This window comes from Pleurodeles waltl, chromosome 10 (assembly GCF_031143425.1).
Source record: "Pleurodeles waltl isolate 20211129_DDA chromosome 10, aPleWal1.hap1.20221129, whole genome shotgun sequence".
Classification (NCBI taxonomy): domain Eukaryota; kingdom Metazoa; phylum Chordata; class Amphibia; order Caudata; family Salamandridae; genus Pleurodeles; species Pleurodeles waltl.
In genome coordinates, this window is record NC_090449.1 from 75,656,983 (window position 1) to 75,675,583 (window position 18,601).

The 18,601-nt window shown below is 41.1% G+C and overlaps 1 protein-coding gene across 1 annotated transcript in view; it reads left to right on the forward strand.

Moving 5' to 3' along the window:
• The first annotated feature begins 575 nt into the window (after positions 1–575).
• LOC138261109 (high choriolytic enzyme 2-like) overlaps positions 576–18,601 on the forward strand; it is a 28,917-nt gene continuing 10,891 nt past the window's right edge. The window contains exons 1-8 of the mRNA XM_069209764.1: positions 576–746; positions 2,388–2,433; positions 5,410–5,463; positions 5,738–5,890; positions 11,107–11,224; positions 13,653–13,831; positions 15,764–15,848; positions 16,828–16,955. Of these exons, the coding sequence (XP_069065865.1) occupies positions 681–746; positions 2,388–2,433; positions 5,410–5,463; positions 5,738–5,890; positions 11,107–11,224; positions 13,653–13,831; positions 15,764–15,848; positions 16,828–16,955 (829 nt within the window). The 5' untranslated portion in view covers positions 576–680. The remainder of the gene's footprint in view (positions 747–2,387; positions 2,434–5,409; positions 5,464–5,737; positions 5,891–11,106; positions 11,225–13,652; positions 13,832–15,763; positions 15,849–16,827; positions 16,956–18,601) is intronic.

Sequence of the window (18,601 nt, forward strand, 5' to 3'; positions counted from 1 at the left end):
CGTGGAAGGGCACGATGCCCTGAGAGCTTGAAACAAAAGAGAAAACTTTTGGTGACCCGTTAATACTTTTTTGGGGGGCTTCTTAGCATCACATGCAGGACACTCTGGTTAAATGTTTGCAGCCATGATTAGGCTTCTGAGAGAAAGTAAGACTTATATATGTGGGATTACAATACAGTATAGTACAACGAATGAATATATGACCACACCCTTTACTAGCCGGGTGAGGTGGGGACCGCCTTATCCAAGACTCGTTTGAACCCCGGGTCAGTGACTTCAGACCCCTAGATACACCTTGACGCAATTCAGAAGGGAAGCTGGAATTTCCCAATGCAGGGGTCACTTCCTATTAAACAAAGACACTTCATATGAGAATGTGTCCCCATCCGAGGTTCGTTGTTTTTCGCCCAGCGCGATTACATGCGGTTTTCACACTTTCTTAGACACTCACTAGCCTCAGAATAGCTATCTGCTGTCATTTCCCAGGAACTGTTGTCCATGGGATTGATTCGGCCTCGGCGAATGCCCCTGGGTAGGGGGTGTGGTTCGAATGACAGAGTATAAAGGGCTTAAACCGGGGATGGCACCTCATACTTGGCCACTCCTGCGGCACGAAGCATCGCGCCCTCTGCCTGGCACACGGCACCCGAGCCCCTGCTGTCTCAGAAACTGCTTGCACCATGCACGCCCTGGCACTGATGGGGCTGCTGGCACTCTGTGCCACCGGGTGGGCACTCCCTGCACTGGTGAGTCTTGCTTCAGCGGGAAGAGCGCTTCAGATTTTGTTTCTACCACTTCGTGTGTCGGTTGTGTGTGTGTGTGGGGGGGGGGGGGGGGGGCGAGGGGGAAACGTAATACTTATAATTGGAGAGAACCGGCACTTCTCAGAAACAAGCAGTTACCGTGGTGCAGAATACCTACGCTTCTATTTTTCCATGTCATGCACTGGTAATAACTACTCTTTTCAGATTGCACTCTCTGCGGGGAGTCCAAGTGCCCCTCTAGTTCCAGAACTGGGTGGACTCCATCAGAGCCAAACATCTTTCACTAGAGCGTTAGGGGGAGCGATACAGGCCTCTAGTGGCCGACTGCACATCACATCTGACGGGACAATATTCCTTCTTTGTCTCAGGGTCTCCTAGGCACCCTAGCCTTACCTCTTTGCTTTTTGGCAGGGGCGTGCCTACTTAATGGATCTAGAATTCCCACAAACATTTGTCCTAGTAGATAAACTTGCAGACAGGTGTATTAATTTGTTACCAGAAACTTTATATAGACACCAAACTTTATTTAGGCACACATTCTTATGGATGTCACTGTAACAACTCACACCTACGCAGAAAGACGTACTGTGTGCATGTGTAGAAGGTTTTGGGGGACAACAGGCGCAATGACGTAATGCGCTCGCGTCGGCGGGACGTTACAGGGTGCGCAAGTTTAGGTTAGTCTGACGCTGCCTGGTAGAGGCAAGTCTGCTTGTGAACTACGTTGTCCCTACCCGCGCGCCACAACGCTTTCACTAAAACTTTTGCTCTTGAGGCGCGCGTGTGGCGTGGTATATTATTGTTATTAATAACCCACCAATGGGTGCTGGTGTTATATGAAGCATACAGTACACACTGCATCATTGTGACTTTGCTTCAACAGCCATTATTTTGCAAATCTGAGCAGTCAAGCAGTTGTAGACCTCTGTGTTTTAAGTCTAGGTGGGAGTTACATTTTGTGCGTGACTGCTAGTGACATTTTGCACATGTATTTCTGGATTATATAGGTTGCACTTGTGCTGGTGCAATTTGGCATTCCTGTTTCACTAGGGCTGTCACCCGATCAGTATTTTACCAGCATGACTAGTATTTTCCTTCCAAGACAGGTAAAGCAAAATATTAAAATGTGGCATTTTCCCACTTTTAAACATTACCTTAAAACAAGTCAAAAAGGTTTTTACTCAGTAAGATTATTCCTAACTGATTTTGAAAGCAACCAGAGACAGAATAATTGTTCAAAAGAATGCAAAGGATTTTGCCCACCTAGCCCCTTGAGAACCGCACATATACACACAGAAAGCTACTGTAAATATTGGGGCAAATATGTACCATGGAAATTTGACCACAAATTTGCACAAAACCTGTGCAATCTACGTAATCCCTGCCCTACATGGAAAGAGAAGTGCATGCCATGTTTAAGGAAGGGATATTTTGAATACACCTAACACGCCTGCCTATTGATGGGGATTATATAGGATTGCATTGATTTAATCCCTCCTGCTTAGGTTTCATATTGAATAATTGCCCTCCAGTGCTGCATTTAGCATAAGACTGTATTAAGCGTTTAGTTTCTTAAAATAAACTGTGGTTCCAAGTGGTGATTTTAATTTTTTTTTCCCGCAGAATCCTCTTTTGGAGAGAAATCAAAGACTGAAGAGAGACCTGGAAGGTGAGCATAGTATGCTTGGCATACAGTTTGTAATAGATTTCTGCATATGTTTTACACTTTGTGGAACAGATACTCATTGGGGTAGAATATTTAATCTCCTGTGTTTTAATCAGATGTCTGCGACTATAAAAAAAAAATGGTACATTTGCCAGCTATCTTGAATTTCTATCTCTCTTTATTTTTTCACAAGGCTCATGATTTTTCCACAGCCTGGGAGTTTTTCATGTCATGGGACGTTTTGATCAGTGCCTTCTCATGATGCTTATAAATAAAGAGACTCGATTTTTAGAAACACAGGTTTCTTTACTATTTTGTGAAGAAGGGATACCTTGCATGGAGTGCAAGGAGGGATGACAGCAAATTGAAAATACTCTTTGTATTTTTGTGATACATACGGATGTTCCATACTTTTAAGAGTCATAGATAATGATGTATGTTTCCCCAAAATGGGTTGCTGGTCCTGGGGCAGGAGGGGAGAAGAGGCAGAAACCTCCATTGGTCGATGTGCTTGGTCAGTGCTCCTCTGAGCATCACTCCGACCAGTATACTCCACACATCTTGAAGGAGAATGACTAGATGGGAAAACTCATGTATGGCCTGTGTTAAGCAAAGGAGAGATGCCATGCCAAAATGCAAAATTATAATTTCCATATTAGATATGGCACTTCTGCTGTACAAAATTGACTCTTCTCTTTCTGTGCATTGAGATGAAATAAGTTTTGTGGTTACGTAAGGTTACCTGAAGGTTTGAGCTCTCTCCAACGTAGTAGTCCATATTCTGGGAGCTACACCCCAGCACTGTTCATCTGGTAGCACTATAGCATCTTTACAGTAATAAGTTATTGACGCATTTGTAGTGTAGAATGATTCCCACGGGGTCCAGCATCTACCAGCAGAAATAACTGTGACAAGTGATCTGCAGCTTACATGGGAAATATCTGTTCCCAGTCCAGTTGCTATCGACTCGTCTTCTATTTATTATAAGCACTACAGTTTGCTAATTTTACTGTCTTTACTTTTTTCTTCCTGCAAACGGAAGTGTAGCTGAGTGACAATTAGATGCATCTAATCTGTAGCCAAGGACATGTTACCTTGTTACAGCATCCCAGTGCGTTGGGAAGCAGGGTTCCCATGTGGTCAGCCCTAGCAAGGGTGAGGTTGGCTAAGGTTGCAGCATTGTGCTCCATGTGGCCTTTCAGTCACTATTAGATTGCCCTATGTGATATGGTTTGACATCCAGCTGTACTGTAGAACTTCTCACATGGCATGACCCCCAAAGTGCAGTGCGGGAAGGTCTGTAGTGAAAAGGAGAGTCTTTCTCACTAATGTGTCAGACTAGACGACATACATTTTTTATTTCACAATGTGTGCTTACATTTTAATTAGGTATGCAAAACTCCCCATTTTGTTTCATAGTTCTGTCGCCTCCATTTAAGGGGTCTCGGTTAATTACACAATTACTCTACCCACCCAAACCCTGTTAAGCAAATACTTTGATCTTTAAATTAGCACTGGCAAATCCCGATGCTCTGCCTTCCCAGACTGCCTTCAGTTGTCTATGGCCGCTACACCCTCAGATGCCCGTGTGTAGCTTGACATGCTCAGGCTCAAGTGCCCAGGTAAACCATCCCAGGACCACATATTGTGATCATGTGCCAGATATAGCAGACTATACACAGCCACAGTTTCTCGTGTTCATATATGGTTTCACATGTCCATGCACAGCCACGGCCACAGATGTCCTGGTACAACTTTACATGCTCAGGTATTGAAGTTGCGGACCCATGTAACCATCATGTGCCAGGTACATACACACATGCCCAGGTACTGCTATTTTATTCCTGAGACAGCCTTACATAACCAGGTACAGGTTCCCATAGCTAGATATGGCACTTCTTGCGTAAATACATTCTCCTTTTGATAGATACTGCCTCACTTGCTAAGGGACCGTCACTGACACACACACACACACATGCACACACGGAAAAAGCCTTGCTATGCTAAGAAACAGCCATTGTTTGCTACCTGCAGACCCATATGCCCACCATCTTATTTATACCAGCCTCAGTTTACAGCGGTCCATGTTATACCACCTCATCAGCTCATGTAAAATTGCCACATAATCATGCTAGCTGCAGTCCCATATGACCAGGTCCTTCCATCATACCTCTGATACATCCTCATTGCACCAGCATCACCGGTATATGCCAGACGCAGCTTTATAAGCTCAGGTATAGGTCCTAGTCCACTCTTACTTGAAGGGCATCCTGATTGGAGAGGGATTTTGTCTGTCTACCAATCAGGAATAGAGTAGGTAGGGGCGAAGTCCCTACACTCCTAGAGCCTTCCACTCCAAAAGAGTGAGAGGAGAGAAGGGATGCAGGGGCGGGCGCTCAATGCTGACGCATCTCTGCTTGCACTCAGGCTCTTATACTCTGAGCAAGAAGCACTGTGGTAGAAGGGATCTTTATGAGGAGGGCAGGAGAGTGGGTGTGCTCTGAGGGTAGCCTCATTGCAAGGACCCTCCCCTTTTGCACAACTTCAGCCTGTACCTTCCCTGATACAGGCTGGGCTGGTACCAGTAGGCTTTTGCCTGTATAGCCACGCGTAGAAATAACTCCCATGAATAAGCCACTGAAGCAAGCAGGTGCAACTGCACCCCATCAGAAATACATTAGTAGTAAAATAGCACTCTCATATGCCAACAACAAGGTTCCTTCTTTTCACAGCTTACAATCAATATTAACATCCCAATATTTAGAACCACATTTAATCCTCTCACCTTCCATTCAGTTTCTCACTGATAGAAACAGCACTCACATCGAAACTAAATGCCAAATATTTGAGTAAAACACGTATATACACATTGTGGCAAAAGGGTAAAACATTTTATGTGTCTTTCAAGCAGATACTCCTGCATCCTCTTTAACTCTGTACAGTAAAAATAGCATATTTATGTTGTGTGCCTTTCTCCAGGTGGAGTATCGCTGAAGAGCACCTTCGACATTATAGCTGAAGCCAATAAGAATGGTGAGTGTTCGTAATTCTCGCCTCGGTGCCTAATCTAATTAATGGGTCCCACTCTGTAACTCTGGGCAATAGCTTGCTTAATCTCCACAATGGCCCTCACAGCGCTTGGATGCCTGGCTTCATCCTGGGGCTGTCCAGGAGTGGGTGCCTCACACGGAAAAGCCAGGAGGGGTTCCACAGCGGTATGCGTACAGCGCCTTGAGACCCAAAAGAGTGAGTAGTGCGCTATACAAGTGCAAAGCTTACAGTTTTTTAATTTTTTTTTTGTTTTCAGTGGTGCAACAGCCCGGAAAGTACTTTGTGGAAGGCTTTGATATTGTAAGACAAACCGTCAAGATTGCAGGCATGTGCAGCAGTGACACCTGTACGTGGCCCAAAAACCCGGATGGAAATGTATATATTCCCTACACACAGACGAAAGATTACAGTAAGTGTGACTGGCGGTCCATGTCAACTAGTTTTGGGTGGGTAAGGTTTGTGGCTTCAGTAATGACCTCTTGATTATAATCAACCTGCCTGTGTTGTATTACATTGGGAATCTTAACTTCTTGAGCTATCAGAGGAGAGATGTGTTGTCTTCTAATGCTAAGTAATCTCTTCAACATTCCTTCTCTGTTGTTGCAAGCTTGCAACCACTGTCATCTCGGGTACCGCTCAAACAAACCGTTTTAAGGTATAACTTAACTTTGGGCATTTTGACTCTAACCTACGCCTTGCCACCACTTGGGGATGTACTGGAAAGCAATGTAACATCATATGTTTGGGGTTTTGACACACCTTATTCAAAATACATAGCAATCACTTTATGCTTTGATATGGACCCTTCTTTGTCGAGAAGGCAAGAAAGGATGCTTGCCAGTCGAAGACCTGGATGGTCCAAGAAAGAGCATGTAATTTTTTTCAGAAGTTGTTTCTATAGCTTTCCAGTCTCTGACCATTACTCTCTCATAGCAGGGTGTACATATTAAAATTATAGGGTAAATGTGTGTAAAGTTCAAAACTTTTGCTCAAGAAGTAGCGAAGATTCTGTATTTTGGGTTGCACAACTTCAACTGTGGAGTAAATCTACTTGAAGGGAATTGTTTCGCAGGAAAATGTTCCTGTTATTTTTTTCCTGCCAGTAACCTCTTGAAAAAAACGTACTTTAAACACATTTTTTTCAGCTGACTGTTTTCAAAACAGTTCAGAGTAGAAGTATGAAACAGTTTCCTTACCGGAAATGAAAAGGAATTCTATTCTAAAATTTACTACTGAAACAGCAGAACTCACAAAGCTGCAAACCTCTGATTTGCAATTCCTGATAAAGCAGTGCTAGCATTACTGCTTTTGTAGACAAATTATGCTCCATGTCTCTTGAATCCGGGGATGGACCAAGTTTACTGAACAGCCTTGCATTATCTGCTTCCACAGACACCACTTGACACCCTCTTCAAACACCCATCTTTACACTCAAGTGCAGATTCCCACTTTGCTGTCCCAGGTTGTTAGGGCTCATACACTGCTTATATCGACAGACCTCCATGCTGACTGAGGAAGCCATTTAAACATGCAGGAGTGTTTAACACAGCGGTGATCCTAAAACATTATAGGTGCATCTTCGATACCCACCCACACAACTTTATTTCTTAAGAGAGGAAGTGATACAATTCTGTACCATGACGTCCAAAAAGCCAATATTTCTGCACCTGAAAGTTGGATGTAAATGATGTCTATAACAAAAAATCGTTTAGTAATTCAGCAGGTTTCACCTTGATCAACATTTTCTCTCCAAAACTGGGACATTTTAAAGACATGTCTCTCCTGGGCTCTGGAGAGGGAGTTGGCTAAGCATGTTACACTAGCGTACATAGGACGTATGTTCACTTGCCCTTGCTCCCATGTTCTCTTTCTTACATTTGTCCCTTAGCGCCATCATACCATGACTGCCCATAATGTACCATCACTAAACTGGTGCCATAATTCTGCCAGTGTGGGCACCTTTATGTCACTCCTTTGCACAATATATATTGGCGTACTACCATAATGCAGCGATACATACCATCAGACCATGGTTTGCCACTAAATATGAAGTGATGCTACTATTATACCAGGGCCAGGACTTTAGTACTGGTGGGCATGATGCCCTGAATGGCAGGGAATGTCACCATTATGCAAATACCAGTCTTTTGTGAGGGACAGGCGTCATGCAATGGGCTGCATTTGAATAAATGTAGCCTATCTCTCCTAAAGGAAACATGGGTGCATTAAAAAAATAAGAATTGGCAGTGGGGCCTTTGGGACCCCTTACCATTTGAGAATGGATTAACATCACTGTCTTGGGTGTTGGTCATTTTTTGCGACCGGATTAAAATTGCAAAACACTGATACATTCCAAACCAACTTGCATTTTTGGGAAGGACTCGTACAACGTATCCCTCCAAAAATTGTGAATCGGTATCAATTGGCAAAGCCATTTGAAAACTCTGTAAAACGTACTAACTCCTAAAATGACTTTAACATATTTGAAAAAAATATTTTAACAATCACAACCCTGAATCGGAGTGTTTGTAATTTTTTAAATGCTTAGTAGATTTGGCCCAGAATGTGCTGAGAGTAAAAAAAAAGGGTACTGACGAACAAGAAGCTGCAATATCCCAGGCTCCACCCATGTCTACAACAACAGAACAGATTTTCCCAATTAAATTAAAGGGTCTTAAATGATGTACAAGAATGTCAACAAAGGTCGGAAAGTTCCAGAAAACCTCAAGAGAACAGAAGATGTTTGTAGCTGTACTAGGAAGACACCATCCGTGTTAAGCACAGCAGATAGTTGCCTACAGAATCTCTACTACACTTTTGAGAGAATTCTGTGGCTGCAATGAAACATTGCCTCAAAGGAAATATCAAGCATCCAGTGAATGTTACATGAGTAGTGCTAGAGCCATATTACAGAGAGTGCCCTTGGGTCCCAATGGACACGTGCACCCACTTTTTTACACCCTCAGGCACTATAGTATTACAAAAGGGGCAGTGGATGCAGGTTCAGAGGCAAACATGCCCTAAGGAAGCACACTGACAAAGTGCCCCAAAAAGGTGGTGCACTGTCAGTGTGTCTCCTGGAGAAAGCCCTTTAGAGCCGGTTATGGGGATCCCATGGACCCCCAGACATCCTCCAGCAGTCAATCACTTCTCCTGCCTGCATGGGGATCTCTAAACCCTTTTCAAAGTGCAGGCGCGTTGCCACCTGCACAGAGAACATGGAGCGTATTGGAAGCAGCTGGTACCATATTTCACTGAATGCACTGCCAACAGGGTCCCTTTGACGTCATGGAAAGGCGGAGGGAGATAGAAAGTGTGTGATGTAATTTCCTCTAGTATTTAGATGAATGAATATCTTTGGTAGCCATGTTCAAGCATCACCTGAATAGTGGAGTTTGGGTCTTAGCTAACTGATGAGACAGAGCCACCATTTGTGTGAGTACCCAGGAGAGGAGGGCTGCTTCAGGTTTCTTCAAGGTTTTAGCGTAAAGTTAGTCAGAAAAGTCAGTAAAGTTAGGTGGGTGCGAGTTTTAGATTTCTCAAAAAGCAAAGAGGTTGACCCAACTAAAAAGAATAGGGCAGACTGGGGCAGCTGGACAGTGGTAATAAACAAGGTTTGGTGCATCAATTGACCATTTTTCTGAAAAGTATGGTTAGCTAGCGTGGAGCTCCAGTGAGATAGCCTGTCCACTCTAGTCCATTTCTTCCTTGTGGCAATGTAGGGCAAAGAGACCCAGCAGAGTAGGCTAGCATAAACTTATACCTAACATCAGCAGGCCAGGATGGGCAGCAAGAGAAGGCCTTCTACTAGCACAGGCCCAGCAGCAGATGATATGTGGAAGAAGACAAGAATCAGGGAGAATAGGCTAGTTGAAAGCTGCAAAATAGTAGAAAGGCTGCAAAATACCCAGCTGTGTGTAGTGACATAAGGCACATAAAACTCCAGAAAAGGAAAGTTTAAAATCTACTTGGACCATAAAACTCTGCACACTGTGGTGATCTAACAGAAAGAAACCAGTGATCCCTCTTGCTTTCTCCCTTCTAACAGAAAAAGTTGAAATTACAACACTAATTTAAAGCTTTGAAGATTATGTGTGTGGATTTGTATGTCGAAGTACTTTGCAGTTAGTTTAGTTCTACTGTGGTGTAAAATAGTACATACGACTTCAAGTAGGTACTAAGTTCTTTCTGTTCATGTCCCAAGTTCACCCCTCCCCCACACACCACCCAACAAGTTAGCTTTAAGCACTGCATATTATTTTCATCTGGCACTGTTCATATTATGTGTACCACTTTCACACTTTTGGCCTAAATTCTCAATTACTAGAAACCACTGACAGTCACTATGAGAAAGACATACCACCTATAGACTCATATCCATAGCTCTCAGTTGTGCCCCAGCATGGATACTGACCCACAACTGGAACTCACCCAGGCGTTTAGAGGCGACTTGTCTCACAAAAGTGTCAAATGTTGCATAAAAAAACTACAGAAACACAACATACAGAAAAAATCAAATACTCTTTAAGAATGCTTGATGAAGTTAAAATGAAATGTTAAAAGGGACATCATGGCTGTGATCGATTACCTCAAGGCTTTTACAGCTGGTGTTGGAAATTCAAGAGCTGTTGTTGCCTGTAAATGACTTGAATTTACAAACCAATAGGGATCCATTTCAAAGATAGTTTTTAATTATTGTCACATCTAAGACCTGGCAGGATTCAATCTGCTTTAAGCCCTGCAGGTTACACCCTGCTATGGACTGATTGACAGGCTGGGGGCCCAATTAGAATTGTGCCCTCGGCTCTGCCTGCGCATCACACACATTTTCATAGGTCACTCTGCCGTATCTGGCCCATTCTTAGTGGTGGCCAAGCCACTGAAAGCTCAAGCCTGGTTTCAGCTCATCTTAAGGTCATCTTGGATCTTTGAACACAAAAGGAGCTAAGCTTTCATATGCCTTCTGCATGCCCTCACATCTAGCCTCACTCACCATGAATTAAAGATTAAAACAGTGACATTGGATGTAAAAAGGGGGAGAGAAAAAAAATACCCATCTAGTAGCTGAATTGAACAATGTGAAACCAGAACTTTTTGGCTCAATTCCAGCTTCCCCGTTTCAACAGATTGTGATTGTAGGCAAATATTTTATTTCAACGAACCTTCTTCTTCTTTCTTACCACATATGAAAGCACCTTCAAATGAGTGAGTTGAAGAAGTGCAATGCAACTGGGGCTTGCAAATTTTATACTTTGGTTGAGCATGCGCTGTCCATAGCCTGCTCAGAATAGACATTTTGCTTACTTTTTGGTCATCTTCCATTGCCCCCCTTTAGGGAGGTAATCTCACAAGAGACCAATGCCAATTTCTGGAATGAACAGCTACACTTTGGTTCCTGAAGATGAGTGTGTTTGGGAATGGTGTAGTTCAGGGTGGAGGTCAGATCCTGGTGTCTGGTTCATTTAGTAGTTGGCACTGCTTGCATCTGTGGCTGCAATAGGTTTATATAAAATCCATTACTCAGCTGGTTCTTTTCATACACTTTTCTGTGTTTTCTGGAAGTACGCCTCTTTACTCCAAAACATCTTTCTCAATGGGTTGCTTCTGTTTCTGTCTCCTCTGTAGCCCGCTACCACAACATTGTCTTTCTCACCGTGTTCAGAGAATTTGCCAGTGCGACTTGTATTCGATTTGTGCCACGAACCAACGAAACAGACTACATCACCTTTGAGTCAGGCAGCGGGTAAGAATTAACTGAATACATTGTCTGACCTGACTTGCAAGGTTGAAGAAGGCTCAACTCATCATAACACATACATATAAAGTATGCCTAATTTTCAACTGGCACATATGTTGATTCATGGCGACAACAGAGAGGTAAAAGGAGGCATTAATGCACAGTAATTCCCCTTTGTGGCCAGCAATGCTAACTTCTTTTCCTAACAAGTTTGCACTTTGGTAGATAGTGACGGCAGAAAGTTGCCAGAGAGACTAACCAACTCTTTCCTTCACCTAAATGTTGTTCTTCTTATGGTGTGTGATAATTCCGATGTTTGATTTCAAACAGTATGATTAGAAGAGCAAAATAGGGGACACAGAAGAGCACATACCTCCAAGGATAGAATACACTTGAAAATGAAAAAATATAAATAAATTGCTACCAAAGCGTAATATCTGAAAATAAGGAAAGGCTGAAAATACATGGCAAAGTACTGGGTAGTGGGCAAAAGGGCAGTTGAAGGGCTGATGTGGAACTCAGCCTACATGGTAGGGTAGTATGACTTGAAATGCCCAAACCTTGTTATTTCAGGTATTGATTGGTGGGAGACTTCACAATAAGAGATTTAAATAGGATACCAGAGAGGCTGAGGCCTGGATGGCAGAGATTGAGTAGACCAGGGGTTACTTCACTGTGCAGTGTTCTAAGAGAGAAACATTGAGGCGGCCTGGTAGACACCATAGTTACTTACTCGTATCATCGAGAATAGACAGAATGTTTGCAAGGTCCGTGGTGACTGCTTGGGTAAAGCTCTGCAGCATTGATGGCTCAACATTGAGAACTTTGCTTCATGGGACATCATTTCAAGATAACAACAACATAATGAGCCACTGCGTCAACTACGGTAAGCATTTAAAAACAAAGGGAAATAAGTTTGGTTCATTAAAAAATAAATACATTTTAAAGAAACCTAAGGACAACCCACTGAAATGTATTACCATTTTATGAAAAAGGAATAAAAAGATCACAAGAGGTTTCCAACCCGCCCCCAAGACATAAATCATTAATTAACATAATATATTCAATAAAAAAGGGGTTCATTAATATAGTACATTTATATATATAAAGAAAAGAACATTTATCATATATTTATATTTATATTTATTTTTAAAAGGTATAGTTGACCTTGAGACATATATTTCCCATTGTAATCAGGTGATTTACTTTAGATTAACATATTTTAGAATAATTATGGGTAAGTTTTAGTATAGGGAAAAAAACAATACAATATATCAATAATTAAAATAATTAGAGAGGTTAGTGTTTTGGATAGGTTTAGATTCAGTAAATGAACACAATTTAAATTAAATCAGTTTAGAATGAGTATTCAGTTGAGGTTAAGGATAATTAATGAGTGACATTAAAATGGAAAAATAAGTGTTTGAATTAACATTAGGTTTTGGTTAAGGTTGAATAATGTACGTTAATGAAATAAAAAGTGAACAAAAAGTTGAGGTTCAAATAATAATTAAGGTTAGAATAAGGAGAAATAAGATAAAGGCAATACAAATAATTACTATTTGGGGTTAATATTAGAATTAAATAAAGGGCAACATATAAGAGAACACTTTACTATGCATATAGAAGAAAAGGTGGCAAAGAAGTTACAATCGAGTTAAGAAAAATATTTCAAATTATAATTTGATAAACTCATAAAAAGGTATGTATAGGTGTAAGGTAAATGAGAGAGGTCAAAGTAGTTGTGAAATACATTACATACTTGCCTTGACTAAGTTGTGGTCCCGGATGCAGTTCTTTTGAAGTAGTTGTACGTCGTTATGATAGTAATAAGTGTAGTAAAATACCTTTGGGAGAGCAGACAGAAACTTTGTTAGATTCAAGTACAAACAAGAAATCTCTGCAGCTGTTTGGTGGAAGTTGCCTCAAGTTGGCACCCATGTAAATATGGTAGCTCTAGAAGACGGAGCTCATAGTTAAGTCAAGTGTCACAGTAGGCAAGCTACAAGAATAGACAAAAGGGTCAAATAATGTAGTTCTGTGCGTATGACGGCGTAAAAACTCAAGCTAGGGAATGGAGATGTTCTCACCTGGAAGGAGACCTGACGTCAGAACTACTCAACACAGCTCAGAAGATGCTGGATGGATTGTTCAGCTCCTCATGCGGCACAGCGGATGGAGCTCTTGCTCCCTCGGTTCATAGAGGAAGTGCTCTACAACTTCCATGGATGTAGAAAAAGTCAAGCTCCAGTGCTGCTTTGTGTAAAAGTAGCAACATCTCTAGTAATCATTTGATCAAATAGAAAAAAAAAACCTAGGCTCATTGTTCTTAGTTGCTGATAGACTGCAAACAAAACTGTGCGATTGTTATTGTGTTGTGCATGGAAAAATATGTAACGTGCCTTGCCTCTGCACCTTTCTTTTTACCCACTAGGTGCTGGTCTCCAATAGGCCGTACGGGGAACCAACAGTTTGTCTCAATAGCCAAATCGTCCTGCATGGTGACCGGCGTCATAGCACACGAGCTGATGCATAGTCTGGGTTTCCACCACGAGAATGTCAGGAAGGACAGAGACAATTACGTGTCGGTGCAGTGGGACAACATTCTAAGCGGTATATTTCTTTGAACTTTTTTCTTTTTCTCTATAGGATTTTTGTCTGTTTAAATTAGGCCTACACTTTTGTTCTCACAAACCAGATCCAAATGTGTCCTCTAGCCTTTCCATGTTTTAGCAGTATTGACTGAAGCTGAAGCAGTTTTTTAGTTCCTTGAATAATTGCAATACTTTTCCAAGTTAAAAAAAAAATTAATATACAATAACGACATGAGTATTAGTTTCTTTCGCTAATATCTTGATTCACCAGGGCACCAATGGGCAGGAAATGCCCAGCCCTAAGAATATTCATTTGTTAGCAAATGTGGGTGTCTTACTGCAGACTCAGAATGGACTTACACCTGCAAAGATTGACCAATTTATGAAATGTTTCTATGTTTTTAAGACAGTCTATCCTGCCAGATAAAAAGCAAATTGACAGCTCAACAAGAAAGATATACTGAATGGTTAACCTACTCAAATCTTAAGACAAATGCTAATGAACAAAAAACAAGGTACAAGTTTACAAAGAAGAAGAGATCCTCGAACGTTTTGCCACCTTGTATCCCAACCAGTGCTCCCTAGAACTTTGAACTCTTTATTATGAATCAGATGATAAAAGACAGCGATCAAAAGAATCTTGCATCTGAAATGAATACATAAGAGATTGAAAAAGGTGTTTGTAACTTAAAGTCGGAAAAGGAGCTAGCCTGATGGTCTACCCAATGAGTTTTGGAAGTACTTTTGGGGAGAAATTAAAGGGCGTTTGTTAATATGCTGTTGGAAGGTATTTGAATAGAACAAACTTCAACTTTATGGCAGAGAACATACATTGTGTTTTTTAAGAAATCAGGCAAATATCCTAGCTGTGTGCTGAACTGACCTATCTCCTTTGTAAATTTGAATAGCAAAATGTATGGAAAATCCCTGACAGATTTACTATAAGAAAACATCCAGAGTGTTGTAAAGAACATAGGTGGCAACCGCTAAATAGCTGTGGACCATTACAGTGTCCCCTTAAATGACTGTATTGGAGAACAGCATTATTATATGTCCTTTAAGATTCCGAGTGAGATTATATAAATGTTCTAAATGAGGTTGCTATATGGAAATCGTTTTTAAGCAGTCGACATTATACTATTGATCAACAATTTAAAACTCAATGTTTATTGTAGAATATTTTTCAAAGTTTGACAGGAAACACATTGAAGAAATAATGACTAGAGAAATACAATTCATATAATTGTAACATAAATTACAAGATTAATTTCACAGTGATCATGATTAAATATAAAATAAATTCATGCAGTGGCAACACTGGTCACAAAAGAGATAGATAAAAATACGTACCGAATATACGTTTCAGCCCTTCATCATCAGTTGCAACCAGACCTTATTTAGGACATAACATGAATTTCAGAACGCATTTACGTGTGACACAAGCACCGTGAAAGAAAATATTTTGTATAGCATAGAATCCTTCTTGTTCAATCTCTAAGGAAAGCAATTAGCAAATATAGAAATATTCTCACATGCCTCACCAGTGAGTCCAATTCTTCCTTGCTACAGAGTGCTGACTTTGAACTGTGAGACATGTGCACCCTTTGTCTTAGATTGAAGCACCAGCTATCCCTTCATGCAGTAGACCTACCTTGACACACATCTACCCATTCATCACTATGTTGTTTGTGTTTCCCCTTGATTCTAGTGGGTTTACTGGTTACTCCTAGTTTTATTCCAATTATGTTGTTAGGCGGAGGATCATATATTCCACAATTCATGTTGTGGCCCATCCCATAACTTTATATTACCTGTAAAGCAATGCAGATTGACTTGAACATACATTGCCAGAGATGCTGTTTTTTGTTAAGATTTCGTTTGGTACATCTACATGACAAAGTGACTGGCGTGGGTCAATATTTACAGGGGTGTGTGTTTCTTTTTCTTTCAGGTCATGAATATGAATTCGAAATGGATGACACCAACAATATAAAATACACTCCATATGACTATGGCTCCATCATGCACTATGGGAAGTAAGTACTGTGCCCTTTCTGGGACTCCATCATGGCACGTGTGACTTTGGGTTATATTTCTAAATCTGTTGTCTAAGTAGGAGGATGGCTGGCTGATGTTTAGATCCATGGCCTCTACTGGGGAGGCTTTTCTCAGACATAGGGTATTTTTTGTATGGGCTTCTTCTGCTTTTTGCAGTTGCTCTTTCACAAAGGAGACTGCACAGCTGGTGGACATGGAATAATTCAGAAAATATGATACTGTGTCATTAGAAGGGGCAGCAGGAACTGAAGACTGATATCCTGCCTCTGGGCAAATAACACCACCTCCTGCAAGGGCAAGGCACAGGTAGTGAGTGGGGTAGGGGAGATAATACTGTAGAACAGCATATGGGCTGCCGCCTACAGTAGTAGTGTGTACCAATAAAGACCAGATCAGAAAGCCAACTACTTACCTACTTGTCTGTGCATGATGCCACTGATCCAATTTAAAACATGAAGTTACTGAGCATTTCAGGATTTTAGAACTTTGATTTTTGGGTGTAATTCCCAGCACATCTACCCTCTTTGGATCAAATGTGTCATGTGATTGAACATGAACAAGCACAAAGGCAAATCATAGTTCATACATACCCATGGAAGACATCAGCTTGGTGCACTGGGCTATTGTTTGTCAGCTACTCTGTAAATGGGGTTGCATTATTGATCTAGTGATAGGCAAAGGTTTTGATTATTGGGCAGACTGTGGTAAGGCCATGTTTAGCCACATGAATATATTTCTTTGTATCTTATCCTATATGTTTATAAACATTCCTGGACGAGGTTGTGCAGTTTACCTAACTGTGTAACTTCACTTTAATATTTCAAGATGTTCATTTTTATTATATTATATGTATATCACAAAGTAGTTCACCATTTAACATCTCTAAAAATCTTACGACTGAGAGAAATATGTGAGATTACGCATCTGTTTTACTCTATTCTTCTTTATATCCATCAGGAAGGCATACTCTAAAGATGGTGTCTCCCAGACCTTGATCCCAGTTCCTGACAGCAGTGTCAACATAGGGCAGACTTTTGCCATGAGTGATGTAGATATCCAGAAAATCAATCTGCTCTACCATTGTGGTAAGTTTGGTCAAGTATGGTGGTCATTCTCCTTTTTCTACGAGTGAATCTAATCAGGTTTATGAGATCACCCTAGATCCTTGGTGATGGTGTCTTCAGTATGCAGCCAGTTAAAAAAAATTAATTGCTTACATTCTTCTTCTTCTTTCTTTCTTAATTGGAAATAGAAGAAAAGAGATACTTAAGATTTCCAAAGGTCTTGCCTCAGTATTCAAGAGAACAACATAAACCTTTTTTTCCTGGACTCAATTGCACTGTATGCCAGTAACATTGGTAGAGATCGCAGTGCTGGTATACCATTCCTGGCAACTCTTTCTGATGTATTTAGATTTGGGGTCAGTAATTAGAGGACTTACTGGCGGAAGTATTGTTACCATTGGTAATTGTGTAACTTTCCTCTGACAGCAAAAAGCTGTGGGTGGGTGAAATTGTTGAAAATAAGTGGCATTAGAATGTCATCTACTGGCATTACAGCTCACTTTTACACTAACGCTGAACATCTTTTCATAATGGTGCATAGTATGAAAAATGTCTGATAGCCTGATTACCGGATACTTTTTCTCCTCTGCAAACATCTAAAAGAGAGGGCTAGATCTCACTATGAATGTTATGCCGTAGAACAACCAGTAATTCAAAATGTGCTGGCTCTATCATTTGTTCCCCAAGCGATTGTTTGAAAACACAACATATGAGTCATATTTAGTTATTTGTTTGTGAAGTTAGTTTGTAAAGTGCAGTGTGCCTCTTTCTGCTTACCTAACCTTGTCGGTTGGTATACTACAGTGTGGCGGGGATTCAAGATTCCAGGCAGATGGGTGAATGATAGTATCTGAAGTTCCTCAGTCGGGACTCATGCCTTAGTATGCTTTATGGACAGTGCACAAGTTAGTTGAATTGAGCCAGTGGAATGCATCCAGTGTGAGTTTGATCTGATGTGATTCTGGTACTTGTTTAGGGGGCAGGATAAATTATGGCTGTCTGGTTCAGAAGTTTTTGGAGCTCGATAAGGAATATTTGAAGAGATCTGAGTAAATGGTGTACATGGTTTTGGTTTCAGTTGATTACCACTGAAAACAGCCCACCGGACAGAAATATAGGCTTTTAGTTAAAACCAAAAACCTCACGTGCTCTGATAGAAAGAAGCATTTGCAAAGCCAATAGATCTAGTCCTGGCTGCTAGCCTTTTGGCTTTGCCGATGTTTGTTTTGCCATGGCTTTTGCCAAACGTCATACTTTGGGATGCCGGGCTCTAGTCAATCTTTAAAAAAAACGGGTAAAAGTGAAAAAAAATTTGTTTAAAAAAGCGCACATTGCTTAAGCTGGCACTGAAGATAACTACTTTGTGCATGGCAGTGTTCCTTTTGAAAGAGTAGAACGCTGTCACGCACAGTGAAGTTAGCCAATGGCTGAAGTGGGCTGACCAACTTTCCCATGCTTGATGCTATGGTGGGTGGAAGTAAATTTTGAATGACACCACAACAGACCAGTGGAAGTAGAGGGTTGGCTGGTAGCCTAGGTAGGGAAGTATGTTTATATATAATTGCAGTAAAAGCAAAAGGTCTTGGCTGGCACCAGTCCTAAAAACTGATAGACTTCCAATTTAGATAATCGTTACTTAGAAGCAGGTAGCACTTGAGGCCTTTTTT